The 21,736-nt window shown below is 35.8% G+C and overlaps 1 protein-coding gene across 8 annotated transcripts in view; it reads left to right on the top strand.

Annotated features, from left to right (window-relative positions):
- NCOA3 (nuclear receptor coactivator 3) overlaps positions 1 to 21,736 on the top strand; it is a 75,894-nt gene that overhangs the window by 37,537 nt on the left and 16,621 nt on the right. For all 8 annotated transcript variants that reach the window (XM_062009246.1, XM_062009238.1, XM_062009244.1 and 5 more), the window contains 8 exons: positions 13,746 to 13,821; positions 16,226 to 16,333; positions 17,307 to 17,479; positions 18,333 to 18,433; positions 19,159 to 19,333; positions 19,886 to 20,074; positions 20,325 to 20,426; positions 21,230 to 21,370. In XM_062009246.1, the coding sequence (XP_061865230.1) occupies positions 16,245 to 16,333; positions 17,307 to 17,479; positions 18,333 to 18,433; positions 19,159 to 19,333; positions 19,886 to 20,074; positions 20,325 to 20,426; positions 21,230 to 21,370 (970 nt within the window). In that variant the 5' untranslated portion in view covers positions 13,746 to 13,821; positions 16,226 to 16,244. The remainder of the gene's footprint in view (positions 1 to 13,745; positions 13,822 to 16,225; positions 16,334 to 17,306; positions 17,480 to 18,332; positions 18,434 to 19,158; positions 19,334 to 19,885; positions 20,075 to 20,324; positions 20,427 to 21,229; positions 21,371 to 21,736) is intronic.

Below are 21,736 nucleotides of genomic sequence, written 5' to 3'. Positions count from 1 at the left end.
TTCAGCATATGTCTTTCAACTTTGAACATTTTCTAAAGATGTTAACTCCCATTAAGATTAGAATCCAAACTATAAACTGATTATGGTTTTCGTTTATTAGCTTTAGTCACAGTGTTAGCATTTCGTAAACTGTAACTGTAATGTAAGTCAGAGTAATGTTTAAAGCTTAAAAATACTTTTTCCTTTTAAAATGTTTTAGTGAATTTTAGACAAAACTTGAAGTAAGCACAATTGTTTGGAAGAATACATTTTTCTGAAAACCATGACATTAAATCCAGTGAAAATGCTCTTTCTTATTAGAATAAAATGCTAAAACTCTTTTAAAAAATAAAAAACCAGAAGATGCATTTTCTTTTCAGTGATGAGCAAATTGTCTGATAGCCATTTTTATCTCTGTAAACAGTTTGTGTGCGTTGACCAAATAGTGAAAAACTTGTTCTACTTGCTTTAAGTGTCAAAGAATGACATGATTGTCTTGAAACATCCAAAAGTCTGTATATAAGTACTCTTACTTAGTAATCCTCTTAAAGAGAGAATTATGTACAAGGAATTATTATTTTCATATTTGATAATTTTTCTGCTACTCTACATAGTTTGCTGGTCTATTTTTAGACTCTCAGTTTCCTGTTTCTTCAGTAACTCAGTGTAGGGCTAAACAGATCACAGTGGTCTGATGTCAAAACTGGAGGTGACTTCTAAAGATAAAATGGATGGTTATGATTGTGGTCATTATCATTTTAATTGCTGATCAATGCCATGATGTACATTTATTTCTCCTGACTAATATTCTTACTAAATACTTCATACTAACATTATGTTCATTCGTACCAAATACTTTTAATACTTTCAGTTTGGAAGCAGCAGGTTTTTAAACATCGGTTGATCTCAAACACTGCTAAGAGTCAGAATGGATTCACTCTTTTTTCTGCATTGTTTTGGTCTGACGTCAGCTAAAATTGTGGTTACAATTTTAACTGTCCTCACATCCTCCCAATTTATTTGCAGAGTTATAATGTGAAGTCACTTTTGTTGGATCGTTTCATGATACAACTAATGCAGAACCTGACATTAGAAGTGATATAGGCACCAAAGAAGTCAAAGATGACAATCTTGAGATGTTTTGTGTTACTTTGTAGGAAACCTTTATGATTTCTCTCTGCAATGACACACTGTGATCTTGGTGGCGATACTTTGGGGTTTGTTTCGTGTTTGGGGTTCTTTGTTTGTTTGATCTATTTTGTTCTGAAGGTACCAAACAAGGTAGTTTGTTACAGTGACTCAAGGCTTGTCTGTCCTTTCTTGGCTAGCCCCAGTTGTAGAACTGCAGTCTTTATTTCACAATTTTAACACATATTGCAAAAGTGAGACTGATGGAGGGGCAAACACATAAAGATCTTAAAAGTGAGAAGTTTTACTGCTGAGTTAGATTTTGGTGTACTTTGTTCATTTTATAGGCAAGCTTATATATATGGAAAGGTATATGTTGGAGGGGAGCATATTTCTACTTGTAAAATGTTTGATGCTTTATTATTTTTCTTGTGAGGTAGCTCTAGGCATCATTACATAAAACTATTGATGCTAAGAATGATTGAGGGTAGAAGTTCTTTGTTTTGAAAAACATTTTATAATAGAAATGGATGAGTAGCTTTATTTTTATTAGTGCTGGTCACTGATATTGGACAGTAAGTTATAGTAGAGAGCATGGTGAAATTAGCATGCTGTTATGAAATCAATTTTTGTGCTGTACTGTTGCTACAGTGATTATGTGCAGAACATTTTAGTATTGGGAAGAAGTTTACTATTACCAGTGCAAAACTCATTGTACTGTTGTAAATGAGTGAAATTCTGAAAAGTATACTGCAGTGTAGGTACAGTATTTGCAGTGTATGGGTTGCTTGATTAATCTTAGATTTTCTGCTTTCAAATATTTCACAGATATAGAGAAGGAAGGAGGCGAGTAGTGAACAGGTAGTTTTTGAATATAATGCCAAGACTATATTATCATTCCCTGGTTATGGAACTTGTGCCACTATTTTTAGACTTTTTCATTATAGTGGCTGAACGTGGCCCTCTGAACGTTTGCTCTAAGTAATTTGTCTAATATTAGGGTGTTTTCAGTCCAGTTACTTTGTTCTGAGGCAGATATAATGTAGATGTGGTGTCTCATTGGTATAATAATGATGATAGTAAACAAGCATGTAGTTTTGAGTTTTTTCTCTGTATAGTTTCTCACAGGCACTGATGGTCAAGTGCTTCTCTTAGTTCAATTGGGATCAATTGCAGATGACCTAAATAATTGTACTATTTTTTTCTTGAAGCAATTTGACAGTTAGAAGTCACAGGTAATGTAGTTGGTTTTAGTATTTTTCATATTAAAATACTTCTTCGTTCATATAGAAAGGAAAATACAATTGCTTTTTCTTCACATTTGTATGTCTCTGTTGCAGGCTGCAATATTGCTAGGAGTTTTTTCTAATCATTAAATTTGCTCTTTCTCTTCAAACCCCAGCTGTGACAGTGACATGACTAGCAAAGCATCTCATTTTTCATTTAAAATGAAAAACTGTGTTCCATTCCCCCAGCACTGTAAAAGGAAATTTGCAAATATTGACAGTTTATGTTGAAGTCTGAAGAAAATGAGGAAGTAAGGAACTTAAAACTAGAAGCCACTTAAAAAAAATTACGGAGAGAAACAGAGTTTTAATTATATATAGTTGTAAAGAGGAAATAAAAAAACCCCAGCAAAATGCTGAGTTGCACAAATCACGGTTTCACTCAGCTCTCCTCTGGCTCATAAATGGTTGAAGCTTTGACTTTGAAAAAATATTAGATGTTCAGAATGACAGTGCCATGTTTATCCCACGACTTTTTCTTAGGCTAAATCTATTACTAGGGAAGCTTCTTGGTAAAGCTCTGTCAACAAACCTCAGTAAAATCAGTTTTCATACTGGCAAAGAAGTCAGGAGGAGCCACTCTAGAGTCAGCTGACAGTCCTCATGTGCAGTGCCAGATGTGCAGTTTGACCAGTATCTGAAGATTCACATTTGAACCCTTTGGATGAAGAGTATCTTGATCAGCACCTCATGTGTCTAGTTTAAGATAATATTAATTCTTTCCTCTGTAATTCCTTAACATTCATTTAGCTTCTCCAGCCAGTTTGCTACAAATAAATGCTGGAAGTGAGGATCTCTCCAGTATCTTTAGTGGTAAAGGCCAACATGAAGAGCCTTTCAGAGCTATCTCTTTATCCTCTCTGAGGGCCTATTTAATGCCTTTGTCATGAAGAGGTCTTCTGTCTCCCTCACTCACTTCCTGCTTCTAATGTGTTATTTAAACATCTTTTTATTATTGGTTGGAGTTTGGTGCAAGGCACTCTTCTGGTTCTTTTTTTAGCCCAGTATTTCCTGTTTACATTCAATTTACCGTGTTCTATGGGTGTTTCAGTTCTTCCCATGTAGACAAGCTTTCCCCTTTTTAAATGCTTCTCTTTTCCCTCTGGTATCCTCCTTAACTTTCTTATAGAGACAAATAGGTATTTTTTCATATTTTTCTTCTGTGCTTCAAAAGCTGTGTAGGTGTAGCAGCTATTACCCAGAATTCATTTGAGAGCCAGCATCTCTTCTCTCTCTCTCTCTCTCCCTCTCACACTATTGTTATCACGGTACAGTCATACAGTGACAGTGTAATCACTTTTCCATCTTGAGGGCTGGGGGTGTGCGATGGTGTCCTTGCATATCACTAGAGATGTGCAAATTTATATCCCACACTGCTTCTGAGCTGCATATTGTCTGTTAAACACAACTAACTTTATAGGAGAATAATATCATCTTTGAGAATTTCTTTAATTTGTGTGCACAAGCATTAACAGATCAGTGTTCTGGCTTTTTCTTTTTTTCCTCATTAAGACAATTTAAGATATTTGATTTTAATACTTTCAACTGGAGTTACAGATGATGGTATATAATGAAGAAATAAGTACAATATTGAACTAGAAATTTTGAGTATATGTCATGCAGTCTGTATGTCTGTTTAGTGTAGAAAGGTGTTTTGGCAGAATTCAAAGTATTCTGGAAATTAAGTCTTAACTCGATTCATATAATGTAACTCAGGACTTCTAGGTTTTACATTTAAATTTTAAATTTAGGTTTTAAATAGCTGTGTGATTTAAACTTGTGCTGATTATAACACTCAATCTTTTCAGTGTGCCAGTGCATGTTCCTAGTAAAAATGTCATATTAAAAATCAAGCTTAATTTTTGAAAGGCCTTTTTCAGCTTACAGTAGATGTATTCAAAACCAATTAATTTAATTTTAAGTAGCACTCTTGTTGGTCTTATAAAAGTCCCCTTAATACCATGTCAAATTTGGAAAGTCTCCTACATTTTAATCTGTGAACATCTGGTGAGTTCTACCAAGAATTTGATCTTTTTTTTCTTCCGATTTCCTTCAGTATTTCTCTAAGATTCTGATCAACTTACTCCAATGGCCAGACAGTAATGGCTTTGAGGCCCATAGAAATGCTAGGCTTTATTTATTCCATGGACTTGCGCTTTTATTTAATTGCTTTTATAGAATGTGTCCATCATACCTAGCTGGTTCCTTTTTGGTTTTGTTCCATGAAGACTCCTGTTTTCTTTTCCTGTTTCTGTTTTTGAGTCTGTCTCTTGGCTTTTGCCTGCTTTTTCTGAAAACTAAATCCAGCTAAGAAATACAGTAAGAAATGGACTAATTCAGTTATGGCACATAATGCTTCCTAACTGCATTTTACAGAGTTGTTCACATCTTCATGTTACAAACGAAAAAGGCCTGGTAGTCTTCCTCCCCTCCACCCTCCAGTGTAGCTGTATAAGGCATCTATTGTCTCCGTTCACATGAGATGTCACAGATGTGTACACTCTTCTGGGTTCTTTTCTTTCTTACAGCTCTAATGACCACTACTGCTTTGATTCCTTTCTCAGGCAAATTGGCATAGACTATACCAAAAGAAATTTAGTTCACAAATAATGGTTAAATTATTCTACTGGAGTGAGAGGAAGATTTAGCTGACTGTATATTTTTATGTACTGGAAATTTACGGCAAGATTAGCGTCTTTCAGCAAATACTATTTTGTAATCTCAGAGATGATTGACTTCAAAATATCACCAAGGCAGTGTGCGGGTTTAGTGTAAAAATATGTGTGCAATTGAAACTATATTTAGCCTTTTTTGCCCTAGAGATTAAAAGCAGATGTGTTCACCTGTACTGTTAAAACAACTTGGAGTCTGGGGAGTTGCCAATTTTAAATAAATACTTTTATGTATTGTCATCTCAAAATGAATATAGGTATTTTGTTCCATTTTGAGATTAGCCACCCTCAATACCAGATCCCCTGGCTGTCAGGACACTGAATTTAGGATTTAGCTACAAACATAGATGTAGCTTTCTTTGAAGTACCTGGAACCCCAAGGGATGCTGTGCCTCTTGGCTCTGTAAACTGCAGTGTCATGGTAGGCTACTTGCTTTTGCTCTGGATCATATTAGTTGCACAGATGTACAGATGGTTACGTTGAACAGGCAGTAGCAGTGGTGTTCATTAAGAATTATTTTTCTGTAAGCAAACAAATTCCTTCTTTACATGCTCCTCAGATATGCCATTTGCGTGTAGAAAAAGCAAGCATTTACAGAAACAGGAAACTATTTTGTGTCTTGCATTGCATCTCTGAAGTGTCTTGTACCAACATCCTTTTATGGTTGGCTACTTTATTTTCCAGTTAAAACTGGTGGTGTGTTTAAAACTAGTAGGTCACACTCTTCATCGCTTCCATAGGCTGAGTTTTGCCTGTTATGTACTCTTATTTTTAAAGAGCATTCAAAAGGTAAAAAATCCACCGATAAAGCATCATTTCTAGTTGTTTTACAGGATGCTGGGATTAAATCTAAACATGTTAGCTTAGTTAGGATGCTTCTCATTATTGTTTGTCTTCTTGTTTTATAATAAAAAATACTATTCTCTCCAGTGTTTGTGCCCTTGAAAGTGTTGTGTGTTTCCTCAGTCTGCAAATTTATGACAGCAGGCTACACAGTTTATGACATGCTTACATGGATAATCAACACTTCTGTCCAGTATTGGAGGCTTGGTCGTGTGGGATGGTACATTTTGTAGAACTGACTTTGAGGGACAGAAATTACAAAACGGAGCATGTTTCCGGTGACTTGTATCCAAGTATCTGCTGAGGACCCAGGGCACCACTGGCAAGGCTTATTTATCTGTTAATTTGTTGATGTGTAGCTCTACAACTAATACCAACATCTGTCTTTAAAGCATCATAAAGGCTAGAACCAAAATATTTCATTAAGCATTATACTGTTTTGTTTTCTTGGTATTTGTGATATGGAAGTCTTGAGAGATTGGGCTTTTTCCAAGCTTACTGTCACAAACTAATTTGTTAATTGTGTAAGAAGTTGTTTTATAGATGCAGAAAAAATGATTCTTTTCTAGATGCTGACATAAAAGATTCTTGAAATTGCAGTGCTGGATTGCATACTTTGCAGACCCAGTTTTGTGTCATTCGTAAAAGTGAAAGGTTTGCTTTTTCATAGTTGTAATCAAAGAAGCTCTTTCTATTGATGGCCAGAACATTCTGAAGTTGATCTGATGTATTTAATGTTTAGGCATTTTCACTTCAGAGGTCTTTCTGTTGAATGTAAGAGCTTGCCTCACTTGGTCAATTTGGCTGAAAATGTTGGTTTTTTGAAGCGTACACCCAAAAAACAGTTGGCTTTGTTAGAGGCCAGGAGGCTCTATACAAGTACAGAAACAATTATATGTTACTGTTCCCCAGTATTTTTACAGAGACAAAATATGACAGCACTGTGTAGAAATTCAAGCATCATGATTGTTCATTTCAAGGATTTGTGGCTTCCAGTTGTTGATAAACTTTTGTGCTTCTTAATATGTGATTATTCAAGTGCTAGAAAATGGCAGATGAAGTGAACAGGCTGATAGGCTAAATGTATGGCAGGGTGATGCATGACAGTGCTGTTCAAAGCATGTGAGAATCAACTAGATCACATCTCACGTCCCATGATGAATAGTTACCCAAAGTAGAACAAAATTATTAGATCATTGCAAAAGTTCTAGATTACTTATAGCTTTTAATTGAGAGGCTTGCTTTTTAAATATGCAAATTTGAACAGAATAGTTAGAATGTTTCTTCAGCTGTGAAATTCTAATTAAAAAATATTTTTCCTCTGCAACTTGACACTTCAAAGTGTTTACTTCTGCAAATTAACAGCACACCTACAGAACTGATGAATGCTTTCAATTCACACACCTGATTCAAAGACTAAATTGGAAATACTAGGGATGAGCATCCATTGCTAATAATAGCTGTAGAAAATGCAGCAAATTCATTTGTTTCAAATGCTTCTGTGAATATTGCTGGTAGAAGTTCAAAAGCCGGCATTAAGCTTGGCATCTGCTTGATAGAGATCACACTTCAGAAACTGATAGTGTTTATGGGAAACATTTCAATCTGTGAAAAACAGTCATTTTTTCCCTTTGTCTAAAGGCATTTTGGTTTGTTAGAGATTTTGATCCAAATGTAAAATGACTAAATTTAAGCTTGCATCGGACAGGCTTTTACAGGGAAATTGCTGGTATTTTCCCTGATTTTTAACCATGGCTTTGGAAAATTACGATTTTGAACTGTTCTCATTCTAAACATGTTTTACATAGAAAACTGTCATCTCTGTAAAACGAATAAGATTTTGGCATGATAGGATCTGATTCAATAACAATGCCATAGCACTAAGTGAGTTAATGCTAACTATAACACTATAGTTATGTTTAAGTTCTCTCTCTAGAAATCCAGCAGTCTTTATTTCCATGTGACATTGGTTAGTGTAGAATGGCAGAACAAAAAACCTACATGCATATAATATATAAAAAAATGTATGTGAACCCACTCAGACCCCTAGGAAGGAAAATGGACTTACTGATGGCGTGTTCAAAGAGTCGGCAAAAGGAATGGACTTGTTAAAGACTTGGAGAAGGATCATGTATGTTTTAGTCAAACACACAATTACATTCCTGTTCTCACCAAGAACTTTGTAAGTCAGTCAGTGTATATCTGCTTCAAAGAAAATGATAGTTGTTGCTACTGAAAACTTCCAAATGGAATTCTTACTATACTGAAACTAGGTGAGAAAAGTTCTTTCCTCCCTTGTAAGGGAAAACCAATTCCTTAGTCATTGTTAAATTAAGGTAAGCACTCTTGTATCATTATCAGTTCATGTTGAAATGTGTCTGTCACTCTGTTATCTTACAGGAGCTACTGTATTTTGTAAGGAAAAAATATTTCTGTGTGATGCCCACTGCCCTCCTCCCCCCCATAGTTGTCTTAATTTTGGGAGTTGTACCCTGAATCTCATCTAGTATCAACTGGCAGTTATCGCTTTGTATTTGCATTTCATGTGTTGTTACTTAGTTTCAGACAACCAACCCTTTGCATTGGACTTTATATAGGCAGTGATTACAGTTGGTTCTGAAAATGTGATCACATTATAACAGGTAGTCATATATTAATAAGTCATGAAACAAGTTTCACCAGGTAAGTTAATATAGCTACTTTAAAAAAAAGTCTAAAAAGTCAGAAGTGATTAAAGTTTCCAAATCTATATAGACTGATAGTTTCATATTCCAAGGCTCTTGGTTGATGTCCTTTTCTAATTTAGAAAGATTTTGTACTTTGGACTAATCTTTAAATAATTTAGGATTATGTAATTCCATTTTAGCAAATTATGTGAATGAATTCAAACTTGAGATGACATTGTAATTTGTAGAGATGCATTGTACAGTTTTCTTCTAACCTGTGGATTATGAGTCACAAGTTAGGTGTATGTACAGCTGGAAAGTGACTCTTCAATATTGTTCTGTTGGTATTCTCTTGTGAGCTCTGGCAAGGGTATTTTGTCTTGTAAATGAAACACTTTATATAAATGTCCTTTTTTAGAAAAAGGATTTTATTGCCGTTAGTAAAGAGGTTTGTGCACTGGTCACAGTATAATCTCTTTCCATAGTACCCACTGTTTTTGGCAAGGATGATGGGAAGAAGTTTTTTCCACTTCTAGAACTTCATTAAGTATTAATATAAAACCTAAGTAGACCGTATGTATTTCAGTTAACTACTGACTTGCCTGAATTTCTTCTGTTGTTAAAGGATCTGAAGGTACAGAAAAGAATGGTGTTATTCTATGGTTTCTCACCATTTAAGTAGTTACCAAGTCCCATTTTAGTAGCCCAGGCATCGTGTCCTATTTCTTTCTTCCTGGTATTTGAAGGTTTTTTGCTTTTTATATATTTTCAATTCTATATTTTTTTAAGTAAAAAAACCCCAACTATTCAGTAACTGTTCCGGATCCCAGCCTGTAAGGACTTAGCTATGTTAAAAACATTCTAAGTATATTCTAAAAATACTCAGCTGATGCCATCAGCTATATTGAAAGCCTAAATTACTTCTTGCAGTACAGTAGCTTGGAAATTAATCAAGATTAAAGGCCACATGTTTTTGATTTTGGCCTGCTGTGTTTGAGCATCAGTATCGTGCATGTAGGTGGTGGGGCTGCATGGTGCCCAGTTGTCTTTTACTTACAAGAGCTATATATCCTGACAACTACATCTAGTTAATTAAGTTTAAGATCTTTTTGCAGCTGGATTTTCAGGGCAGCAGTTGTTCCGAGGCTAGAATGTGACTCACTTGTCTTTGGACCTGTGAGTGATGCAGTAACCACCTTACCACAGGGCATTGTGCTGAAGCAGATGGGGGGAATTTGTACCGGTGTTTGGCAGTGTATGATGAAGGCACAAGGATAAAGACTGGTCTTTTTTATAACAAGTGAGTTCCTTGGAAGTCCCTCTTTCATACAAGGTTGTTGTAACAGGACCCTGTATCTATTGCTGCAACCGCCAAACAGGGATGTGTAGGAAACAAATTAACAAGTAATGATGTTCCAAAAATAGAGCACAGGCATTATTTATCAGAGGAACAGGAGAAGCCTTCTGAGTGAGTTCCACCTCTGACTATCCTTTAACGGGAAGTGTGCTGTCAATTTAATATATGCAAAGTGAACAAGGCTCAAGTTAATTGTCATGTCTGAAAAATAGCAGAGGAGTGCACAGTGCTTACTAAACACTGCAGGGGAATTGGTAAATGAAACCTGACAAGGACTGAAAAAATATAGTCTCTCTAAGACGGAACGTATAATATAAAAAGGATGTGTGCTGTGTTAAGATTATTTAACATGTTGCAATGTGTATTTTGCTGGCTACCAGATTATACATAGCACACCTAAAAAAAAGCCACCCCCCCCCCAAAAAAAAACCCCAAACCAAACCCCAAAAAGCCAAAGCCAAACCAAACAAAAACCTGACAGCCTTGATGATTCAGTGAGGTCTCTGAGTCAGTTAGTTATTATCTAGTCAATGACCTTTTTTGGCTGAGGGGGTGAGGAAAGAAAAAAGAATGATCAAATGTGCAAGTTTTGAAATAGCATTTCATTAGTTATTGTGCTGATGAAAGCGTTACATTAGGATAATGATGTATCAATACAGTTAGCAATATAATCTGCTGTTTACTTCGTAATGTAACTATAGTTTCTTTAATGCTTTGGAGCAACCTGGGCTAGTGAAAGGTGTCCCTACTTATGGTGGGGAGGTTGGAACTATATGAGCTTTAAAGTCCCTTCCAACCTAAACCATTCCATGATTTACAAAGCTGTAGATAAAGTTCAGTGACGTTTTTATCTGCTGTGTGTTTCCCTTTCCCAAGAGATTTAAAATATCTTGATTTTATGTACTGTAGTTTGAAGTATTTGAAGTGTATTCGATTTCTTCTTTTAAACAGCACATTAAGTATCTCCAAAACATTTAAGGAAGATTATAGATACTGTCCATAACCGTTGTGTTTACCATACCTGGTACATTTAACTGAATATAAATGTGTATTTTTTAACCTTAGAAACAGTGTACCTTTAGCTCTCTATCATAACTGTTGTCTGTGCTACAGACAGTGATATGGCTCTTAGCCATCTCTAACATAATGTTCTTTCTTTTATGTATTTGAAAAATTGGATTGAAAACTGTATAGTCTTTATACTTAAAATCAGTAGCCAGGCTTTGTTGGATGCCTAGTTTGTGCACGGTGTAAGCTGAGGATCTCTGTAGCTCATCCTGAAGGTTGGGAAATTAGTTGAAGGTCACTATGTTGCTCTCATAGAGATTAAAACCTGCAGAAGGATGTTTCTGAGCACTCTTGGTTTTTGAGTCATTTTTAGACAGGAAATAGCATGCTCACGTGTTGAAAGTGGCATGGGTGTGATGAGAGCTGATGGAGAAGTTGACTGCACCGCCCCAAATGCCAAGATTTTTAGAAGAATACTGGCTCTGAGACTGGCAATTGCTTAATGCACAACTGTGCTTTGCTACCTGCTCTCAACCCAAAGTAATTAATGCAAAGCAGAATGGAAAACAATGTTAAAATATTGTTTGTACTTAAAATGTTAAGAATGTGAGTGTCACTTCTGTACTCAGAAGAGGAAACATGTAGATTTAGAGACAGATGAGAGTTGGACAAGGAGTCTGGGTTTTCATTAGCAAAAAAAGACCAAGTATTATTGAAAAAGAGGGATGTATTTTATTTTTTCATTTAAATGTTGTAGATGATAATGTAATGACCTATTAGATTGTAGAATTTTAATATCTAGTTTTATTTATAGTGGTTCCAACTTCAAGTCTAATTTAATTTTGTTATATGGCAAAATTTTACCATAGTGTATTTGGTGTTAACTTTTTGGTTTCCTGGATAGGATTTTCATCCCTCTTCAAGCTGTTTTGTTTTCATCCTGGACCGCAGAAAAGAATTTAGGTTATCTGCCTAGGTTGTCCTACCAGTTTGGATAAGATAGTCCTTTGCAGTGTTTGGCCATATCAAATAAATGCAAACTCTATTCTAGGTGCTTTTCTAACACTTTAAGAGCCTTCATCTTATTCAGAAGGTTATTTTTTCGTTACTTTACTGCAACTTTGCAAAGTTGTGTTCTATCTTCCTTTTAAACAGCTCAGATATTAACATCCTTGGCATGAATTGAGAGGAATTTAAGGGGATGATCTAAAACTAATTTAAATAATGTTGAGATTTTTATGTGGTCTTAAACTTAATATACTTTCAGGGTTCCTCTCCTTGCCCTTGCATTTCGAGTAATAAAGAATCCTTTTGATACTTGTGGGTCTTCCATTTTCCACTTACAAGTGGGTTTGTGCTATTTATTTCATCTGTAGGTCAGCTTCTAAGTGAGACTCTTTATTTGTGATTTAGTGTATCTTCTGCTCCTGCACCGGTGCATTCACCTGTTTATGAAGCTGATGTAGAAATTTGAGGAAAAAACCTGAACATCAAACTGCACAGTGAATATAATTCATGCTAGCTTTTGGTTTAGAAATTCTCTCCAGAGGAAACATCTGAAAATACCCCTTGTTGGGTATAAGACCGTCCCAGTGAAGCTAGATAGTGAGTTATACTCCACACACTGTCGTGTAGGTCTGATTTAGCATTTTTAAGATGCTAAACAAACCTGCATCTTGAGATTTGTTAGATTTTTCCTCCTTTTTTTTGTTTTTGTTTTTAGTGTGCTTTTGTTCTGCCTTCCATGATTAGCAGAGGTCGATTTAGCATAAAATGGTGTTATAGAAGTCTTTAATTAGGAGACAATTTACTCTTGATGCTTACTCTTACGTGACCACATTGTCAATCAACCTCATAATTGGTAATTCCAGTTCATATAAATAAAGCTACAATCAGTATTGTCAAAGGGATGGTTAAAACAGAAGATGAATGTGTATGCAACCAGTTGATATGAAAAGCTTCAGTTTAATTTCTTAAGAAATTAACTACTTGAACAAAACTCCTTTACCTGCCTGCGAGTGATTATCTATGAAGTAGTCTGGGTAGAAGTATCAATTTTGAAACTCTTGATTTTGGATAGGACTACGGTGTGTGCTTACATGTGAATGTCTCATAAACATTTCCCAAGAGCAATTTATTTTTCTAATTATCTTGAACAGCCTCTGCTTTACTTAGTGCTTTAAGCAGTTTTCAGTAAATCAATTCAATCACACAGCTGTTGTTTAAAAGTTTTCCTAAGTTACTGTATTTCTCTACAGAGACCCAGAATCTCGCTAATTAGTACACTTAATCATACCTTGTATAAAATGCATGATAATACAGATTCATCATTCTGAGAATTTAATAGAAAAACAGTAACAGAAACCTGAGTGTTCATAAATCTCAAAATAGGTTGCTCTTCTCATATAATAGTTCTGTACCAAGCAGTGTGTAAAGGCTGCCGTAGAGTGGCTACACACTTAATTTTTAGTTGCCAGTTTTAACTTTACAAAATAATTCATTTGGGGCTGCAGCTTTTTATGTTAATATTTAGAAGATACTAAGATCAAACATCTACAGTGGTTTGGTTTTATTTCTTATAAAGTGAAAATAAAACCAAACCAAACCCACAGCATTTGTGGTATTAAGAGTCAGACTTCTGAGCTGTTTAGTGTAGAGCAGAGGTGACAGTTACAGTTACTGTGAGTTGGAAATTCATTTGATATTAAAATGTGTCAATATTGAGTGTTTACTGTTTGGTAAGATTATTGATATTAAAAAGTAGTCTTTATTTTTTTTTAAAGTACAACCCTTTTTGTTTTTCAGGATGTGATTTAAAATGACTTCTGATTCTGAAGGTCCTCTGAAGAGTATACTGTGCTTGAACGTTTGCTAAGAACAAGTGAGTGACTCATTTGGACTATGTGTATCTGAATAGTTAATCCCTTTTAAAGCTACAATTTACAAATGGCACATGTAAGTATATAAGAAGTGTTATTAAAAAAGATGGGGAGAAGAGAAGAAAGAAGAAAAAATGCCTTCACTACTGACAAAGTGAATTGTTTTAAGTATGTTTTCTTGTGGATTCCTATCTGTGTTAATTGTAACGTCACTCCTGCATTTTTAGATGATTTATACTTACCTAAAACTGAACACAATTTCTTATATTTGCCTGGTTTTATGTAGTAACTGAGTTATTCATTGAGTCACATTAAGATGGCTTTTAGATTTATTTTAATTTCACAAATAATAGAATTTCACTGAGTAATTATTTTCTTTAACAAGTGCTTTGCCTAGGTAGGCTGTGCAGTATAACCATCAGAAGAGTCTTTCTAGCAGGCATTACAGGTTCGTGAGCCAGAAACCATGCTATTGCCTGTTAGCTCAGAAAACAAGGTAGCAGTGATGCCTATGTTTGAACTTTTTTGCTTGTAGTAGTAAAAGTGCATAAAAGTTTTGACTTTTGAAAGCTTTGTTTTGGAGATGCCTTTTGAAATAATCAGAGCCTCCCAGTATAAATCTCTTTCTGGAAAACATTTTCCACCCATTTGAAGTTATAGGTTCATATTCAGTGAATAAATGTAACACCTGGTCCTTTTTAACTGGTGATATCTTTCATTATTAAGTATTGAATAATGGCTTCTTTTGTGAGCATTTCCTGTGGCAGGGACATTAGTTGGAGTTTTAACAATTTGTACTGTAAATCCATCGGTATTGGGAAGCAGCTTCTGTCATGTCCTCAGCTAAGCAGTTACAAAGTTGTTCTAGGCACTACATGCTTTCCCAGCTTACAATGATACTCTGAGGGAAAGGAAAATACATGTGCAGAAATTCCACAGCACAGGGCTGAATGAACCACCACAAGCTGTTTGGGTGTAGTAATAGTGAAACGGTGTACACAAATTACCTAATTCTTCCTTCCTTCTCCAACTTCTATATTTAGGCATCAATAGAAGAAGGGTTGTATTCCCTGATAGGTGTCATATTTCTGAGGCAAAATGTACTATTTTTTCGTTTTCTATTTAGTCATGTTATGAGTTATCTGTCAGTACAGGTAGCCATTAAACCAGAAATGACATTTCCATTCTGAATCATTGAATGCAATCCTGTTACCCGCAAAATTACATTCTGGGGAAGTGTCTGTCCTAGCTCAAGTTTTCAACTATTTAATGCAGTTTAAATCTTTCCTTCTCTTAAATAGAATTTACGCTTGGCTTCTGACATACTTGATGTGCCCACACCCTTCCTGAGCTATCCTTAAGTCTTATATTTTAAGCTCTTCCTTTCTCTTTCCGCAGTAGCTCTTAACCCTGCAGCTCTGTACTCTGCCTGTGAATGCGGTTACAGGGAGGGAAGCACCAATCCTGGAGTCTGTGCTTGTGTCACCTGCAGAATGACTCAGGATTCAGCCTTAGCTGTGCGGTCTGTAGACGTAAGGCCTTATGAATCAACCCTCTGTTTAGTATCTGCTTCAAGTAATCAACTGCTTTTTGCACAATCGTAGACTGTTTTTAGAACCTGATTTTGAAACTTGTTCAGATGAGTAGGTTTTCATTCTTCTGCTTAATTGAAAGCAAGAGTCTCCCTGCAGTTGTTCAGTACTGTACTGTCATCTAGTGGTGTAACAGCATATTCTTCTTGAGCTTCACATAAGGTGGAACATTGTAAAGGTGTTGGAGAGAGTTTTGGCCTGGAGGAATGTATGTTTGAATGAAGGGCTTCAGGCTTGCCCTTCTGTCTCTCTGTGTATGGGTTTTGTCTTATTCATCCTGGCTTCGTATCAGATATTTAGATGTAAGGAGCATACAGAAAAGGAAATTTACTGAAACATCTATTTCCAGTGTTCTGGTCACCCATCCTTCATTGCCTTAGAGTATCATTTGCCTGTTTCTCTAGTGGTATTGAACTTTATCCTTAGTATGTAACTACATTTGGCCATAACGTATTCATACTACTTTGTCTTTGAGTTATCTAAACATACATTAAACCACCAAAAAATCTTTGTTTACAGACAAATTGGAGCTATACAGTACTTACAGTACTACAGTATAAAATTTTAAACATTTCTGAATCAAATGGAATACATTTTATACATTCTTTTTGCTTACATTGATACAAAACTGTGTAAACCTATGTTTTGGAAAACACAAAGTAGGTTTTAAAAAAGGATAACCAGCTATTATTTCTTAGTAGTAAAAAGCTTTGTGAATTTCCAGTAAAAATGCACATAAATCTGATAAATTATCTGTATTTTGAGTTACTATTTTGAGGGGTTCATTCACGATTCTTGTTTTATTGCTTTTTAGTTGCTGATGTGTGGTCAAGATGAGTGGTTTAGGAGAAAGCTCCTTGGATAGCTTGACCAATGAGTCAAGGAAGCGCAAGCCATTGCCCTGTGATACCCCAGGTGCAAGGTGAGTTTACATAGACCTTTCTGTGTTTTATTAATGAGTTTTTAGAAATAGTTTTAAAGTTTCCATTGCAATTTAGAGTAAATTCTAAAAATTTTGTTCAGCTGGAAAAAATCTCTAGGCTAGCATCTGTTGGGAAGTTATATAGCTTTACTGGTATGTGGAGGTACGCCAGTGCTGATGCATCATGCTCTATAATTAGACTCTTGCAGAAGTCTTAATAGAGTGAATCTATAAGGAATTACTGTTTGAAGTTGTGATTGCAAGGGAAAAGAAGAAAAACTTCTTCCTTCACGTAATTTTCAAAGGCAGTGTCTTATATCTGGTACTTGATCTGTCAGGCCTCGTTTCAGGTGGTTATAGTCTGCTATTCTCCAGACCACTTCTTTGGAAGCTTATCTCGACTATTGGCATTCTGTGCTCATTTCTGCCCCTCACACAGCTCTGTCAGAGATCTTTTACCTGAGGGACTCTGTTTTCGGTCCCACTGCAACCACACTGTTCTCTACCACATTAAGAGTTCTGTTTTGTCTTTTCATGTTCTTGTTCCCACAGAGTATTAACCTTCAGTTTCACAAAATACCAGGCATCATGTATACTCATATTTCTCCCTTCTGTATATGCCCCCATTGTCCCATGCTATCTACCTCCGTCATGCTGTAGATTGTGTATGAGATCCTCAGATTCCTGTTTCTTTGGGATCCTCCTCAATTCCAGTTTCTCTTTCCATTTCTCCAGTGTCTGTTTGTTCATTCGAGTCTGTTTTTTCAGTTTGTCACTCTTCATTAGCTTCCTGCTTTGTCAGGTCTTTGTTTCCTCCAATATTGGTCCATGCATACTTTCCTAACTTCCCTCCGTGTGACCATTCTTTGCCCTTTTCTTTCTCCTGCTCTTGGTGAACACTGTATGACACTGTGAGCACAGCATTTGTATATGATGGTGTGCAAGTGAATGAAATGGTGTTTTTTGTTCCTAGTCTGAGCTGCAGTGGTGAGAAGCGTCGACGTGAGCAGGAAAGCAAATACATTGAAGAACTGGCTGAACTGATATCTGCCAATCTCAGTGACATTGACAATTTCAATGTCAAACCAGACAAATGTGCTATTTTAAAAGAAACCGTGAGACAGATTCGACAGATAAAAGAGCAAGGTACAGTTCCCTGCTGAGCTAAAATGCATGCTTTTAATTTTCAAAATCAAATGCACTATGGTGTATATTTTACCTGTGATAGTAAATTGCCACATCTATTGAAGACATATGAAAACAATTCTAAAAATTTATCTTAACTTCTGTTTTCAATGTTTTTCTAGTGTATTCTAATGATATAGTGCTGTTTTGTTATAGAGTGGAGTATTTAATAATCTTCCCCAAGGATCTCATACTCCTCTGTGGTCTGCTTATTCAGTCAGCAAGTACCACAGAACAAAATCTACTGTTTTTCTCTGCAATTTTGCTGCCTGGCATGGATTCCCATTCTACCTTCCCCTGCAATCAATTTATTTAGGATACTTTGATTCTTAAAACATGATTTTATTGTGTACACACACACGTCTGTGTATACATAGACACACAGGTATTAATCTGAGCTAAAGCTGTTTTCTGGAACAATGATGATGGCATCTGACGACTGTGACCAACAATGATGAGATGATCAAAAACCAATAAAGAGGATATATGTGTAATGATTCTGTTTATTGACCATTGAAAGATTCAGCAGGCATTCATTAGGGAGAGGATCCCAGAAGCAGCAGAAGAAATATTGTTCACAAAACAAGTTGATCTTGTCAGATTTAACTGTCAAGTCAATATCTGTGAGCAGAGTTTGGCATTATGTAGCCATGACGTTTTTTTCTGTTCTTCAGCAGCTAACAGTGTATGAGACTTCTTCTTTCCTGCTTTTTCTGGCCCTTATTCACATACTTCCTAGATTCTGGCTTGCAATTCTAAAATGTGGTCTTCATGTGAGATGTTGCTTTACTGAAATGTATCTTTTGGTTTTCAGGAAAAGCCGTTTCTAATGATGATGATGTCCAGAAAGCTGATGTATCTTCTACAGGTCAGGGAGTTATTGATAAGGATTCATTGGGACCTCTTCTATTGCAGGCAAGTACAAATTAAGCCCTAGCAAATCCCTGTGGACAGCAGACATTAAAATGACTACTAAAGCAGTCCTTAGTGTAATACAAGGAATATTTTGGGTGTTTTAGGGGACAGGTATTAAAATAAGTGGATGAGGTTTTGCAAAGAGTAGAGACTTGTGCTGCATATTGGGATTTGTTTCTAAATTGTGAACCATTTTAAACAAATGTTGCCATCAAGTAAAATAACCTAAGAATAATTGTTAAAAAGATACATAAAAGATACCTCTCTTTATGCCCAGAAAACCAGTCCGTCCTTTACAAGTCCATTGAAAAGCACTTTGTAAACTTGTTTTGCATAGAGAGAGAGTTTGCATTGAAGAAAATACAGTCTTTTAAGATATGATGTTTTCCTGTTCATGTCTTACTACTTGTTTCTGTTGAATTTCTTCTTGTTTCAATTTGCCACCTATTGAAATAATGCAAGAAATTCATTATCTTGTATTCAGACAAAGCTGGTTGTCACTGTCAGTGAGCTCAATGGAATAACAAATTAGCGGATTAATTTTTAATACTGAAGTAACTGCTTAGCAGACATGATTTTTCTCAGAAAAAAAAATGAGAATCTCAGCTCTAACTTTGAAAAGAAATGCATGTATTGTAACTTGACATTTGTCACTCACATAGTTTTGAAATTGTTCTGGATTGGGTGCTGTGCCTCGTATGATATGTTGTCATGTTAATATTTAGGCGTTGGACGGTTTCCTGTTTGTTGTAAATCGTGATGGGAACATAGTGTTTGTGTCAGAAAATGTCACACAGTATCTGCAATATAAACAAGAAGATTTGGTTAATACAAGTGTTTATGGCATCTTGCATGAAGAGGACCGGAAGGACTTTCTTAAAAACTTACCTAAATCTTCAGGTAATAAAAGTTGACTTACTACACTGTTACTAGGCTATGTGAAAACAATCAGAGAACAAAAGAAAATAGCTTCCAATGGATAACTTTTAAAAAGAAATTACTGACACAAAGAGTGTTTGACTACAAAAGTATTTTTATCTTGAAAATATATTTCTGTGTTCTTACAAAAGCACACCACCAGAAATAGACGTGCTGGAAATTCACACTGTGCTTTAGCCTATGTTTGTTTACATGTGACTTTAACAACAGTACTAAAGGAACATGTGTGCTGATACCGTGAGACTAGCTGGGGAAACCACTTGTTTTTTGACTATGTGAATGACTTTTCAGTTCTCCTTCAAGTGACTGAAAGTGTCAGGTAAGGGAAAGAGGTTTTCTACTCGGCTCTCATTACTACTATTTAATACCCAAGTATAAACTTGATGGTATATTGACAAAGCACCTTAAAATATTCTTCACTCTCTTAAATCTAGGAACAAGGTACCTAAATTTAAAAAAAAGAATTGATTTGATCTGGAAATGTTGATAAATTCTTACCTTGTTCTTTTTAAGTTAATGGCGTTGCTTGGACCAATGAAACTCCTAGACAGAAGAGCCATACGTTCAATTGCCGGATGATGGTGAAAACCTCTCATGATCTTTTGGAAGATGTGGGCAGCCACCAGGATATACGTCAAAGATATGAAACAATGCAGTGCTTTGCTTTATCTCAACCACGAGCTATGATGGAAGAGGGGGAAGGTAGGAAATGTTGTGGAATTACTGTGCAGAAAACTCTGAATAGAGCTTCTTGGTATTTGGTACGCGTTATGAAATCTGCAGCTTCTGCAATCTGCTTTTAGGAAGTAGGAACAACACAGGAAAACAGCAATATTCTTATTGTTTGTGCTTCATCTTACAAATGAAAAACACTTCTGCTATTTTATTAGATGCTTTAATAGAATAAAACAGGAGACAAATGAAAGAAGAAACGTTCTTTTTTTAAATACAGATTTACAGTCGTGTATGATTTGTGTGGCACGCCGTATCACAACTGCAGAAAGGGTATTTCCAACCAACCCAGAGAGCTTTATTACAAGACACGATCTTTCAGGTGAGAAATGTACCCAGGCTGAAGGTATGAAGGTATCTTCTTTGTCCTTGTGCTCTTGTTTTCAGTAAATCAAATATGTAAATAAATTGCATATCTGTAATGACTAACAGAAATCTTACTGAGAATTCCCAGCTGGTTTTTGCAATATATACCATCCTTGGCAGTGGGGTGTAACAACATGGGATGCATTTTCTGTCTCTCTGCTAGTGTGCTATTGTCAGGCAGCTCGTGTAAAGCATTATTTGTGTTTTAACTTGGCAGCATTTCAGGTGGTTGTCATTGTGCTTTCCTCTATATTTTAAAATTATAACTGAAGCTAATGAGAGTTCTTTAGAAGGGTTGTGTTTTTATGCAGTATGTGAACTCGTGTTTAAACGTTTTGCACTGTTTAAATTGAAATACTTGTATAATCTAGATGGGGCTTTTTCAGACAGCACTTAGTGTTTATGATGTTCATTTGTGAGTGTAGTTGGTCAGTATTTATGATAATTTTATTGTGCGTGTATCCTTTGGCTGCCAGAAACCAGAGACTAAAGTTAATGTTTTGTAAAGCTCTGGCATTAACCTGTGGGTGCTTGATTTCCTCTTCTTCAGTTGCCTAAATCCCTTTGAATACTGATGTTTTAACAAGAGGTATCATATTCTCATATGGCAGATAATTAATAAATGTAACTTCTGCATACTCAAAACGTGGTGTTAAATAGCATGGTGATATTGGAGCCTTATGAAATGTACCATATTTATACAGAAGGATTGGCATGGTCCTGAAGAGTTTAACTTGTCTATTTTCTTTCCCGTTACAGGCAAACTTGTCAACATTGATACAAACTCATTACGGTCTTCCATGAGACCTGGGTTTGAAGATATAATTCGCCGATGTATTCAGAGATTCTTATGCCATAACGATGGACAGTCATGGTCAAACAAACGCCACTACCACGAAGGTAAAATTCTGTTTGCACATTTCTCAAACTGGCTCATTCTTTTCCCCCCTGAAAACCAAAAGTGCTACATTGTGCCTGTGTTTTCTGAACTCTATTCTTCTTGAAGCATTCACAAAGAGATTCAAGTAGAGGGGATGTGAAACAGAGGAATTCATATTGGCAGCAAATGGAGTTTCGCTTCCACTTTAACTTCTTCGACTTAACTGGTTAAATAAATCCTAAATTAACAAGAAATTTGGAGCTCAGATTAAAAGCAATGCTTTCCACATTTTCTTGGAGTGAACTAAAACTGATAAACTTTAAAATAGTTCATCTGAAGGTTTCCAAGTTTCCAAGTGTTGATTAGTCCTTCTGCCCAAGGAGAAG

This window comes from Colius striatus, chromosome 16 (assembly GCF_028858725.1).
Source record: "Colius striatus isolate bColStr4 chromosome 16, bColStr4.1.hap1, whole genome shotgun sequence".
Taxonomy (NCBI): Eukaryota; Metazoa; Chordata; class Aves; order Coliiformes; family Coliidae; genus Colius; species Colius striatus.
This window is presented reverse-complemented; position numbering and strand designations above follow the sequence as displayed.